Genomic DNA, 14,760 nt, shown 5'->3' on the forward strand with positions numbered 1-14,760 from the left:
GGAGTGCAATGGAGCGATCTCGGTTCCCTGCAACCTCTATCTCCTGGGTTCAAGCGATTCTCCTGCCTCAGCCTCCCAAGTAGCCGGAACCATCAGTTATTTTTATTCCTGCTCTTATTATCTCTGCTGTTTTTCTCAAGCATTCATATCTGATGATAGGAAATTTTCAATGCTAAAAATGATTAAAATAAATACATGCAGTAAAAGAATAAAAACTTCTGGCCGGGCACGGTGGCTCACGCCTGTGGTTCCAGCACTTTGGGAGGCCGAGGCGGGTGGATCACGAGGTCAGGAGATCGAGACCATCCTGGCTAAGACGGTGAAACCTCGTCTCTACTAAAAATACAAAAAAAAAAAAATTAGCCGGGCGTGGTGGCGGGCACCTGTAGTCCCAGCTGCTCAGGAGACTGAGGCAGGAGAATGGCGTGAACCCAGGAGGCGGAGCTTGCAGTGAGCGGAGATCTCGCCACTGCACTCCAGCCTGGGTGACAGAGCGAGAATCCATCTCAAAAAACAAACCAACAAACAAAGAATAAAAACTTCTACTCCCCCCCAGGCTCTTATATAACGAAATATCCCTTGTTAAGTCACTATAGGTTTAGAAATTCTTTCATTTTTAAAATTTTTATCAAAACCACTAGTGATATATATATTTCACGATCAGGTGGTACCGATGATATTTTATTTTAGGTCTGGAGTACATCATTTGAGCAACCCCTTTCTCTATACGTAAAAATATTTTCAGAAATAATCATGAGATAAAATAAGTAATAAAATGGCCAGAAAAGAAATATAGACAATGAATATTTTCTTGTGCTGAACTTCATGTATAAAACCATACAAATTAAAAAATGTTTAAAAAAATATTAAAATACAAAAAAAGGAAAAACATACAGGTATTTATTCAAACATTTTTATATCCACCTAAACAGTATGAACTTTGATTCTTTAGTCTGATATAATAGTTTATGTAAATAATTGTTCAATAACTAATAAATCGGTTGTATTAAAACTGAAATTCTGCAAATATACAATTTAAGTAACTACTAAATTGTAACACTAAAGTTTTATTTTCTAAAGTTAGTTTCAAAACAACATTAAAAAAATTTCAGTTGTAAAAATATTAATCAATCTAACATTTCATGCATGAAATAAAGTTGCCAAGTCGAAAATTTTATACATCACAATTTGTATCCTTTTCACTGTTTTAAATTTTAAACACAAATAAAAATTCAAGAAGTTTGCACCAAGTGACAAAAATGAAACAGCTCCTGTTCTGCTTCTTTGTCTCAGCATTCTCTGTGGTATTATTGTTTATTTAAAATTGAATGTTAAAAGGCTGGAGTATGTAGTACCATAGAGACCGAGGACACAAAGTTTCCCTGGAGGAAACTGGAGTGATCCTGGACATTATAAATTTGCTATCAAAATGAATACAAGTAGCTGAATTGTATATGTCCAAGGCCAGCTCTATAACTGGGAAGTTCTCTGAGTTAACTTGCAAGTAGAATGCAATGTTTGTCAAATGATATATACTACAAATGTGCTAATTTGAAGTTTACATATATATCATAAAACTCAATGGTAACCATAGTATTTAGAACTTAGACCAAAAATATTTTGAGGGGTAAATATTTCACCTTTGACATATTTCATATTTGCTAGTATGTGGTGATAATTAAAAGGAAACCGGCCGGGCGCGGTGACTCATGCCTGTAATCCCAGCACTTTGGGAGGCCAGGGCAGGCGGATCACCAGAGGTCGGGAGTTTGAGACCAGCCTAACCAACATGGAGAAACCCTGTCTCTATTAAAAAACACAAAATTAGCTGGGCATGGTGGCGCATGCCTGTAATCCCAGCTACTCAGGAGGCTGAGGCAGGAGAATTGCTTGAACCCAGGAGGCGGAGGTTGCTGTGAACTGAGATCGCGCCATTGCACTACAGCCTGGGCAACAAGAGCGAAACTCTGTGTCAAAAAAAAAGAAAAAAAGGAAATCAACTTTTAGTTGTTTTTAAATTCAGTACAGACAATGGACCCACTTGTTCACACCCAGGAGTGTGGATATCCCACTGTCCTTGACACATTAGTAACGACACAGTTTCTAGCACAAAGAAGAGGCTGAAAGTCTTACATCACTTTTCAATTTTGCCATTAGATTTTTATTTTATTATCTTGGATATGATATAATCTCTCAGAGCTTTCAGATCCCTCAAGAGGAAGACAGTCTTTCTGGCTGGGTCAATCAGGAAAGGCTTCATGGGGGAAGATAAATCTCTTTCTTCCTCCAAGCCAACCCCCAGGCAAACTTGGTCCTCCTCTCATTATCACAGTATAATACCATTATCTACCTAATCACATTAGCCAGAACCTGGGGAGCCATCTTAGTCTCCTTCCTTGTCACCGTCCCATTCCATCAGCCACAAAGTTCAATTGATTCAGGATGGAAAATGTCTTCCATATTTGTTACCATGACACTGCCTTAATTTGGATCTCATTCTGTTTCATGTGGATTATTGTCACAGCCTACCAAATGGTCTTCTACATTCCAAACTTGGCCTTGTTTCCCTCCCTCCACCTCAATCCATTCTCCACATCACTGTCACAGTTTCCTTTTTTTTTTTTTTTTTGAGGTGAAGTCTCGCTCTGTAGCCCAGGCTGGAGTGCAGTGGCACAATCTTTGCTCAGTGCAAGCTCTGCCTCCCGGGTTCACGCCATTCTCCTGCCTCAGCCTCCCAAGTAGCTGGGACTACAGGTGCCCACCACCACACCCGGCTAATTTTTTGTATTTTTAGTAGAGACGGGGTTTTACCGGGTTAGCCAGGATGGTCTCGATCTCCTGACCTCATAATCCACCCACCTCAGCCTCCCAAAGTGCTGGGATTACAGGTGTGAGCCACCACACTGGGCCTAGCCCCTGCTTCTTTATGTAAACTCACCATACCCTCATATCCCCACTCCCTAGCAAATGTCTGATGCTATTTTGTGTGACATGCATCATTCTTTTTTTTTTTTTTTTTTGAGACGGAGTCTCGCTGTGTCATCCAGGGTGGAGTGCAGTGGCACGATCTTAGCTCACTGCAACCTCCACCCACTGGGTTCAAGCAATTCTCCTGCCTCAGCCTCCGGAGTAGCTGGGATTACAGGCGCCTGCCACTGTGCCCGGGGAATTTTTGTATTTTTAGTAGAGATGGAGATTCACCATGTTGGCCAGGCTGGTCTTGAACTCCTGACCTTGTGATCCACCCGCCTCGGCCTCCCAAAGTGCTGGTATTACAGGCATGAGCCACCGCACCCAGCCGACATGCATCACTCTTTATAATTACATATGTGTTCATGTTTCTGTCTTCTATCTAGTCTGCTACTTCCTTGATGGTGTGTTACCTTTCTATGTAGTACTGGCTGCACAGCAGAGACAGCTAAGCCCTTAGAGAGGTGGGCTAAAAGGCACTGAGGTGAAGAACATATGCAGCTCAACATACCTGGCAGTGGTTAAGTTATAACTACTAAAGAAAAGCTAGACTTTACAAGTATTCAGTTTGAAAAGGCCTGATTTATGTCCACTCAGGGGTGGATATTAAAAATATTTAACAAGTGACACTCCACGGCCATTCAGCTACACAGACTAGCTGATCAGAAAGGAGTGCCAGCCACAAACAACTGTATAGTCTCATAACTCCCAGCTGAGCAAGTGTAGTTGCTGAGCTGAAGAGAGTAGGTAATTTTTGAAACCAATTAGCCATTAAAAAAAAAAGAGGGTTATGATTATGAATATTTTGTAAAATATCATTATTTCTTATTTTTAAATACCGTATGTTTTGATTATAACCATTATCATGAGGAAAATCTCACCTGAGTTTCACTATGTCTCCATTGAAAAATTCTTACAAATTTATGGAAACTTCAAAGTGTTTGCAACCATTGAAAGAAATGAATGACTGTAATGAATGCAGATTGCCTTAACTTGAGCTAAGAAAGTATCAGAGTTTAACATAGAAATTAAACAAATGATTTTTTGAGAAACTAAAATGATTACTAACGGTATAATATACCAATACTTTTCTGTGACATCAACCAGGATTTTAGCTTCTATCAGAAGATACTATCACAGACAAACAACAAGCAAACCAAAACTTCAGACACATGCTGGGGAGGCTACAGAAGGAAAGAAGTTTTTACACTCAGGAGCAAAAAATCCTCCAGATGATATGTTCTGCCTTACTTTAGAAGGCTGGAATGGTAGAGAGGAGGGGAGAGATGATGGCCACCAGAAGGGAAATAATCTGTCTCACAAATCTTCCCTTGAAATTAGAGTTTAGGGATCCCATAAGGCAGTGGTTTGCACATAGTCAGGGCAAATCCACACACAGCAATAGCAGCCATGGAACCATACTTCAAGGATCTTGGGAGGACATTGACTTGCATACCTTGGGAAATCACACAGACGACATCAGAAAACCCAGATAGCATACTTTCCCATCATAAAGTAGCTGACATACACTCACAAAATCAGAAATGTGGTGACATGAGGTTAGGGTGGGGGAGTTCCACCTCATATAGAAAGTATTCATTTAATGTATTATGTAATGTCTATTAAAGGTATTACTTTAACTCTGTGGTAAATAAACCACTCCATGAGTCAGATGGTCTCAGAAGTACTAGGAATACCTGGAGAAAATTAAATAAGTATGATACACACAAACGTATGTTAAAATCAGAGCTTCCATTGTAAAAGTGACTATTGTTACTTTAAGGAAAACCCTGTGATTGTTCTCACGAGTACAATGAAAACTGACTGGCCCTCAGTCCCTTCTGTAAAATGAAAGTATATTTACATACGTCTTACCTGAAAAACAACACTAAAGATACAGATCATAGACAATACAGATCACAGACAAGGATGTAGTATGCAAGAGTAGATTTAACTTATTCTCTGTGGATATTACCTGATATTGGTCTTTAGACAAGAAGAGCCATTTTCTCCCGGGGTAAACACACACACACACACACACACACACACAATGTAAAATTTCCTTCACAAAAATGGAACTGGAAAGTATTAATGCCAAGAATACACAGGGCATAAATCTACATTTATGCCCATTATTAAAAAAAAAAGACAAAGAACCATGAAACAAGAAAATTGAGAGCATTTTCACAATCATCTTTTATTATTATTTCCTCTTAAAAATCCCCTTCTTATAAAAACATATCTTCTTATATTCATATATGAAACTTTTCTTTAAGTTTACTTTCATATGGTATTAGCACACTTTAAAGCAATTTCTTCTACAGTTAGAATTTCTCATTGTTAGCATAGTATGACTATTTGGCAAGTAAATTTGAAGACTGATCTCTTCAATTCAGTTGTATTGAGCCACTGAAGACTTTAAGCCATCTATCTCTTGATTTTATCATGTTTGAAATAATTCTGAACTTGTTTTGTCTAAAATCAGTCATTCTAGTATTTGTCATTGCTTTTTCCGACATTTAGCAAAGCTTACAATGTCCCCATGTCATTTCCTCTCCTTGAGATATTTAAGAGTAGAACAAGAAGAGATCTTTAGAGGTCATGAGGTCAGATGCCCAATGGAAAGTTTAAGTTACATTTAGGAGATCACCTCCAGAATCACTGCTACACATTCCTTGCCACTTGCTCACAAGTACACTCCACCTCACATTATCTATACGCTGTAGACCCAAACTAGATCCATCTTAACAGAAGGAAAAAAAGAATATGACTAATATTTTCAAAGTTCTTATTATGAGGTAGGCACTTTTAGATACCAAACATGTATTGTTTCATTTGACCCTCACGATGGTTTTATGAGGGAATTACTATTATGGCCTTTATTTTTAAGTTGAGGAAACTGGGTATTAGAGAATATAAGCCACTTGCCCAAGGTCACCAGCTGGTAGGAGGAAGAGTCAAAGCTAGGACTTTAACCCAGGCCTGGCTAACTCCAAAGCACAAGCTCTTATCCAGTAGGGTTGTTGTGAAAGTAAATGAGAACATATAGGAAATATTCTTAACACTATGCTTGGCACATAACAACAACATTAAGTACAAGATATTATTATGTTTTCTTATAGGATGAATTTAGGGAAATCACACAGAAGTTGAGTCATTGTCCAGAGGTGTAAAGCCTATGAATGGTAAAGACAAGATGGAAACACAGAAGGCTCTGCTTAGTGAAAAATTACTCCCAACAACCATTCTAGGGATCAGCAGTGGTGCATAATAACTAGTATATATACCAGGCAAAAATATGTATATATAATAGAGAGAAGAAAGGCAGCACATCCAATATAAGCATGCTCTTCTTTTATGTGGGAGACGAAATTCTACAGAAATATATTAACCAGCAAGGCTTGCCTTGGTCAAAACTAGAAAATTGAAAAAAACTTTGTCCTCTGATAATTTTCTAAGCTTGCTCTCAGGACTTCTTCGTTACATCTCTGCCAAGTCACAAATGTCCCCTTGCAGATCTACCCTATTGGTCACTGACTTTGCTTCTCTAAGCCAGAGGATTCATATGCATTGCACTCCTTAGAGCCCTGTCTATTCTATGTAACAAGGATGAGTTTCTGGTGGTTTTAGTCGGTCAATATGTAATTATCGCCCTTGAATAGTAAAAGCTTCTAGTCAACTTAATGAGTCCTAAAGAACAATGATTTATGATGACAATGTAGAGAATAGCTCTGGTCCAGAGAGACTTTGACTGCCTGTTACACATAGGCCCAGTCCTTCAGAGAGGCTAAGTTTTCCACCTTGGTCACAGGGACTTCAGGAAGAAACATAGGGCAGCAAATGCAGAGAGCATACCTGAGAAGCTGTTGACAGTAGCATCAGTGAACACCTCTGGCATTTGATCAGAAACCAACATGAGTATTTCTAAATATTGACTTCAGTAGAAGGATGGTTACTTGTGATGTTCAGATTAAGTGTGGCTTATGTATTATGATTGGAAAGGGAGAGTCCATCTCTACTTTCTTCCCAGATACTTCCTCGCTCTCTAATACATTCCACCACAGACATCATCACACTGAGATTCATTGGCATTTTCAAAGCCCTTGAAGATACTAAACAATACTTACGTGGAGAGAATCTGCTAAATGTCTTCCAATATTAATTCTCATCTTCTAATATTATAGAGGAAAATGAAGTGGGGCCATAACCCCTCAGACAAAAATCTCAATGCCCCAGCCTCCCATGTATCCAAATACTGGATAATAGGCCATTTGTGATGTGTGTTGAGTTCCAGGTTGTGCTTATAAGATGAACATGGTTATCAAGAAGGCAGAAAAGAGAAATTAAAGAGCTCTGCCAGCTAAACTTGATGTTTTCCTGGGACTGATCTAACACTCTTCTGGACTCTGTTCTAAGTGAATCTCACATTGTATGTGTTCAGATTCTGAGCATACTAAAAATGACACCTCTGCATGCATACACACAGACACATGCACACAAGCCACCTCTTCCATTGAGATAAACATGTAAATCAGGTCCATAACCATGAGAGTATACCAGAAAGGTACAAAATGTTGAGCTTATTTTGAGGTAAGAGAATGGAGAATATTAGAAAAGTGAAGCAAATCGCATATGATACAATTCACTGACACAATACAACTCAAGCGCATGATTCTCAAACACTATTAGCATTTCTTCATGACCAAGGATAAGAGTAGATAATGCTTTTGGCATTTTTCTCACAGTCTTCGTGACAAAAATGCCAAAAGCAATTGCAACAAACTGAAGAACTTCTGCACAGCAAAAGAAACTCTCATCAGAGCAAAAAGGCAACCTACAGAATGGGAGAAAGTTTTTGCAATCTACCCATCTGAAAAAGGCCTAATATGCAGAATTTACAAGAAACTTAAATAAACTTACAAGAAAAAAACAAACAACTGCATCAAGAAGTGGGCAAAGGATATGAACAGACACTTTTCTCTCTTGTGTTTGGAGACAGAGTCTCACTCTGTTACCCAGCTGGAGTGCAGTGGTGCAACCTCACTCACTGCAACTTCTGTCTCCTGGGTTCAAGCAATTCTGCCTCAGCCTCCTAAGTAGCTGGTCTTAACAGGCGTGTCCCACCATGCCCAGCTAATTTTTGTATTTTTAGTAGAGACAGGGTTTCACCATGTTGGCCAGACTAGTCTTGAACTCCTGACCTCAAATGACCCACCCTCCTCAGCCTCCCAAAGTGCTGGGATTACAGGCGAGAGCCACCACACCAGGCCTAAACAGACATTTCTCAAAAGAAGACACTGGCTGGGCGCGGTGGCTCACGCCTGTAATCCTAGCATTTTGGGAGGCCGAGACAGGCGCATCACGAGGTCAGGAGAACAAGACCATCCTGGCTAACATGGTGAAACCCTGTCTCTACTAAAAATACAAAAAATTAGCCAGGTGTGGTAGCAGGCGCCTGTAGTCCCAGCTACTCAGGAGGCTGAGGCAGGAGAATGGTGTGAATCCGGGAGGCGGAGCTTGCAGTGAGCGGAGCTTGCCCCACTGCTCTCCAGCCTGGGCGACAGAGCCAGACTCCGTCTCAAAAAAAAAAAAAGAAGACATTTATGCAGCCAACAAACATAAGAATAAAAGCTCAACATCACTGATCATCAGAGAAATGCAAATCAAAACCACAAGGAGATAACATCTCACGCCAGTCAGAATGGCGATTATTAAAAAGTCAGGAAACAATAGATGCTGGCAAGGCTGTGGAGAATTAGGAACACTTTTATGGTGGGAGTGTAAATTAGTTCAACCATTGTGGAAGACAGTATGGCGATTCCTCGATCTAGAACCAGAAATACCATTTGACCCAGCAATCCCATTACTGGGTATATACCCAAAGGAATATAAATCATTCTACTATAAAGACACATGCACACGTATGTGTATTGCAGCACTATTTACAATAGCAAAGACACGGAACCAACCCAAATGCCCATCAATGATAGACTGGAAAAAGAAAATCTGGTACATATATACCATGGAATACTATGCAGCCATAAAAAAGAATGAGATCATGCCCTTTGCAGGGACATGGATGAAGCTGGAAGTCATCATCCTCAGCAAACTAACACAGGAACAGAAAACCAAACACTGCATGTTCTCACTCATAAGTGGAAGTTGAACAATGAGAATATATGGACACAGAGAGGGGAATAACACAAACCAGAGCCTGTTGGGGAGTAGGCGGAGAGGAGAGGGAACTCAGAGGATGGGTCAATAGGTTAAGCAAAACATCATGGCACACGTATACCTATGTAACAAACCTGTACGTTCTGCACATGTATCCTGTTTTCCTTTTTTAGGAGAAATAAAGAAAAAAAAAGAGTAGATAATAATATCAAGAGTAATTTATAGAAGACTTTTGTGAACTCCAAATTTTTATTTGTGGTTGATTCCCAATTGTCACCCAATGTTACTTTAACAGGACTATTAAACTAATGAAATGTTGGACTAAAAGAAAAAAAATTAGCTAAATATACACAGCACTTAATGGCATGCCATGCACTATTCTAAGTGTTTTACGGAATTAATTCACTTAATAGTCACAACAACCTTATAAGATTATTCTCCCATTTTTTTAGATGAGAAAACTGAGAACCAGAGATTTTATAGTCACAAAACCATTAAACGGCAGACACAGGGTACTAATCCACGCAGTCTGGCTCTAGAGTCCCTGATCTTAGCCACTATACCACACAGCTTCTCCAAGGAACAAAGAAAATAATTATTTTTTGGACCTGATTACAAAAGCCTGTAAATATTTTTCTTTTAACAATTCTGAACTCTACATAGAGATGAAACTCACAAATAATGGAAATTAAGTAGGAAAGTCCCACCATGAGGCAAGATAAATAGTTTTGACCTCAACTTTACGATAGAGGAAACTTTGGTAGTAGGACAGAGGAAGCAAGAAATTTAAAAACTTCTCTGTGATAAGAAAAGTATATTCAAGGCTGCAATGAGCACAGGGTTAATCTTTTCGTGCTTTAATTCAAGAAGTCCTGTAACCACAGAATGCATTCCTAAACATTTATTTAATATATGGCAGGCATTGTTGTAACAATACATAGGCACTTGGCAGAAGACAGAACTCTATCTCTAGCATTCCTCCATATGCACATTTCAATAGGAACAAATAGCTGAAGCCATAGAAATATGCCTTATAAAGATACTGTGCTACAAAACCTGAACTTCAAGGAATGATTTTTTTGACCTAAAGATATGGCCAGTTTGTGGTAGAGCAAAACAATCTGTGTGGGATGTGGAATATGGTGTTTAAAAGCTGGTCCATGGACCATACTAGACCATCATAATAAAGGGAAAAAAATGACACAAGCCAGACCAAAATGGAGACATAGCCCTAACCACTGTATTCTCGAAAGAACCAGAATACAGCTGTCCTTCCCTTACTGAACCAGACTAGGATTGCTTTTTTTAAAAATCACAATAACCAGTAATCAATCAAACAGTTCCAACTGCCTTTATTCTGCATCATATATGGTGCTAGGTGATACCCAGACATTAACTGCAGTGTTCCTGCCTGCCTAAAGGTGGAATCCTTGGTTGATCCTCAACTGAACTAGGGTCTAGGGCAGCCTCAGACAAATGGTCCAGGATGACAGGGCAGACAATGGACAGAGACACTGCCACTTGCAGTCTAGTTCTTGCCAGCATGATCTGCCCATGAAGGGAAGGTATTGACATTTTTATTACTTCTTTCAGGACAGAAACTGTATGCCACACACTGAGGGGCAAGTTTCTTTAATTTTTTGGAGAAATACAAAAAGTAAGCAAGCATACTTTTGTAATAAAGAAGGACCTTAAACAGGAAGTTTGTAGAGAACATTACATTTTTTCCAGCCTTATTATATATGCAGCCTCACTCCTAGGAACAAGGACACAGATCTCACATTGCTTTGAAGTAGGGGGAAAAATCTTCAAAGGCTATCTTTAAACCCTTTGAAAATGTGTTACTGTAAAGAACTCAGCAATTAAGTAAATCACAGGAAATCCCCAAGATATAAGGTAGTTAATGTGGTTTTAAAAAATGGAGCCATTATTTCTGCCTGGGAGAAGAAATTTCACCAAATGTTCCTTCTCTTAACCTATAGCTTTAATTTAATGCAACTGCTGCTGCAATCCATTTTATCAACTGGTATATATCTGACCAGCACTTCACTCAAGTCTTTCCCTTTTTTTTGAGTGCAGTGGTGTGATCTCAGCTCACTGCAACCTCCGCCTCCTGGGTTCAAGCTATTCTGTCTCAGCCTCCCAAGTAGCTGGGACTACAGGCACCTCCCACCACGCCCAGCTAACTTTTATATTTTTAGTAGAGACAGGGTTTCACCATGTTGACCAGTCTGGTCTTAAACTCCTGACCGCAGTTGATCTGCCCATCTTGGCTTCCCAAAGTGCTGGGACTCCAGGCGAGAGCCATGGCTCCCAACCATATTTCATTTTCTGAATAATTTGATTCACTGTATTTTGGGCTAAATATATCGCAAAATATATTGTACTTATTTATTTTATTTTTAACTTTAAAAACTCAACTATTTTAAATAATAATATTAAAACATAATTCTCATTTAATTACATGGAGGTTGCGTGGTGAAAATAATTTAGGAAAAATACCACTAACATTTATTGAGCTTTAAATATGTGCACTTACTATGCTAGGCACTTTACCCATATTATTGCATTTACAGTCTTCACAGCAGCCTCATAATTTAGGTACAATTATTATCTCTATTGTACAAGTGAGGAAACTAAAGAGAAGAGAGAGACTTAATCAATGCCATACAGTAAGTGGCAGAGCCAGTAAACTAACCCAGTTCTAACATCCAAGTTAATTTTTGCAAACACTAGGTTGCACATTGGGAGAAATAAATGTCATATCCCACCATCAATGTGGTTTAGCACTGAAACTCATTGTTCTTAATTTCATAGAGAGTAGTTTATGTATCCTTCAAATGGGGAAGAAATCTATTTAATAATATTTGACTCCAGTTGTAGCTATGTGACTGTAGGCATCTGACGGAAGGTGGAAAATTCAGTCAACCATCTAAGCACCTAGTTGACTTAATACTAGATACTTATAAACATAAAGATGCTTGGGTAACTAAGGACTTTTTTACTTCACATTTGGTTGTATGGCATCCTGGCATCATAGAGACATATTCCAAACTACACAGTTTAAAATTATAGATGGACTTTCCAGAGCACCTCCGTGGTCAGATTTTCTAATTTAAAATTGCAGTAGCCAAACTGATAAATGTGTGCTTGTAAGGAATAATAAGACAGAATACTTAAAACCTGAAAAATCGCTGGGCATGGTGGCTCATACCTGTAATCCCAGCACTTTGGGAGGCTGAGGCAGGTGGATCACTTGAGGTCAGGAGCTCCAGACCAGTCTGCCCAACATGCATTGCATCCATAGCTTGGCTGACTTTCTTAAAAAACAGGTTGATGGCAAGAAAAGAGAACTGAGTAGATGTTATAAATAGTTAAGTACAAATCTATCACTACTTCTTGCGAAAATGCTCTGGCTGCCACACTGATGGTGAACAGATAACTTGTTCTTTCCAAAGTGAGTGTAGTAGAGTGTTGCAGTGCTCAGTTGGGTAGGACAGATGTTGGATAATTGGGGTTATCCAACATCTCTACTAAAAATACAAAAATTAGCTGGGGGTGGTGGCAGGTGCCTGTAATCCCAGCTACTAGGGAGGCTGAGGCAGGAGAATCAATTGAACCCGGGAGGAAGAAGAATCGATTGAACCCGGGAGGCAGAGGCTAAAGTGAGGCGAGATCACGCCATTGCACTCCACCCTTGGTGACAAGCGCAAAACTCTGTCTCAAAAAAATAAAAAAATAAAACCTGAAAAATCAGAAGCTTCTGATGAGCCACTCATAGGCTTTTCCTCTTGATAATATGTGGGTTCCTATGTCAATATAAGGTAGGAAGTGACTTTACAAGAAAAAAGAAATTGCCTTTTTTTTTTTTTTTTTTTTTTTTTTTGCCTGTATAAAGTCTTTGCAGGGGTGGCTAAATATCATCTTTGCAGAATCCAACTTATTTTCTGTGTTCAATTGACAACCGAGTAGGAGCCATTCCCTTTCAACAAAATAGAAGCAATGACGAAAAGTTCTGCTCCTATATTTTGTAGCATTTTCTCAATCGGTATTCTCAAGGCATACATCCCAATGAAGCAAGTATAGAGATTTTATTTAGAGGCAATATTATTTGAGGGTAACCATGGAGATATGTATAACTCCGATTATCCAACAACTGTCCTACCCAACTGGGCCCTGCAACACTCTACTGCACTCACTTTGGAAACGATGAGCTCTCTGTTCATTATCAGTATGGCAGCCAGAGCATTTTTGCAAGAAGTAGTGATAGATTTGTACTTAACTATTTATAACATCTACTCAGTTCTCATTTCTTACCATCAACATGTTTTTAAGAAAGTCAGCCAAGCTATGGATGCGATGCCTATGATTAGGCAGGTGAATACCATGTTCTAATTTAGTTTATGCTCTACCATGTCTTCGGTAAGCAAATGTAACTGCTCGGTTTCATCTACGATTACCCACTTAGTATAAACGTTACACCGTACTAAGTTCAGCAAGGGAAAATATTGCCTCCAAGACCCCCTGAGAAATAAAACCAGAAATAACCTAAGCAGGTGCCTTACCATGGATGTTCCAGATGTCCAGATACGGGATTAGGAAGAAGACCCAAAATAATTTCCCAGTTCCAAGCATGACAGGCAATGTCTTCATTTCCTGCACATATCAGGGAAGAAAAAACTGCTCAAGTAGAAGGCTTTGCTTCGTCTTCTGAGTGCTGCAGAGTTGGGTCAGTTTACCTACCCCAGTGGCATCTGTGAAATAACTAAAAAAAAAGAAGAGAGAGGTGATAAGAGAGGAGAGTAGGAAGAGCCTGGATGATTTTGTGAAACAAAGTGAGCAGAAAGACGATGTGGTACTCTGTTCTGTGGTTTTTGCTTGTTGTCAGGTTGGCTGTTCACTTTCAAACACTCTGATCTGCAAAGCAGCTCAGTCCTTAACTTCTCCTTCCGCTCCACCACGTTTTTGCCCCAGCTTGAGGTTTTTCCTGCACTCAACATTCAGTGAAATGAGCAATTAAACTTTAAAGAAATCTATATTGTTGCAGTCTTTAAGTTGAGATTTTAATCAAATTAAGGTCAGGAAATTTATGGTAAAACTATCAATGGTAAGTATACATTTTCCCCTTTGTGATAGCTTGTGATTATGAAACTTCTTTTATGTAAAAGATTTTAGGTTTCTTTTTTTTCCTGTACATGTCACAGTAAGATGAGGATGCTTACTGTCATTAAACCAGTGAAGATTTATCTGAGGTTATGGAGAAAATGAGTGACAGGAAGCACTTCCTCAACAGAAGAAGGAAAAGCAGCCGTCTTTAATCTGTGGATACATATCAATGGAACAAGATCATCATTAATATTGGCTACATGTTCTCTCTAGATAATAAAGTTCTAATCTAAAGGAGATCTTGAATATTAATTAAAGGAAATTTCCATTTTAAACATTCTTCGTGCAGTTGTTGTCTCGATGAAGTAGAATAGAAACAGTAAAGGAAGAAATGGAAAAGTTCAAGATCAGATAGCACAGGCCACTATAGGTCTGTTTTCTCCACATCCACTTGTAATAATTAGCTTAGCTTATAGTCATAGGAGCTAATCAAATTCACCTGCCATTTGA

At 39.1% G+C, this 14,760-nt stretch overlaps 1 protein-coding gene across 2 annotated transcripts in view; it reads right to left on the reverse strand.

The window, feature by feature from the left end:
• The window catches only part of BTLA (B and T lymphocyte associated), a 36,688-nt gene extending 22,777 nt beyond the window's left edge, over window positions 1–13,911 (reverse strand). For both annotated transcript variants that reach the window (XM_054481569.2, XM_054481568.2), the window contains exon 1: window positions 13,710–13,911. In XM_054481569.2, the coding sequence (XP_054337544.1) occupies window positions 13,710–13,797 (88 nt within the window). In that variant the 5' untranslated portion in view covers window positions 13,798–13,911. The remainder of the gene's footprint in view (window positions 1–13,709) is intronic.
• Window positions 13,912–14,760: the final 849 nt, after the last annotated feature.

Source organism: Pongo pygmaeus, chromosome 2 (genome assembly GCF_028885625.2).
Source record: "Pongo pygmaeus isolate AG05252 chromosome 2, NHGRI_mPonPyg2-v2.0_pri, whole genome shotgun sequence".
Classification (NCBI taxonomy): domain Eukaryota; kingdom Metazoa; phylum Chordata; class Mammalia; order Primates; family Hominidae; genus Pongo; species Pongo pygmaeus.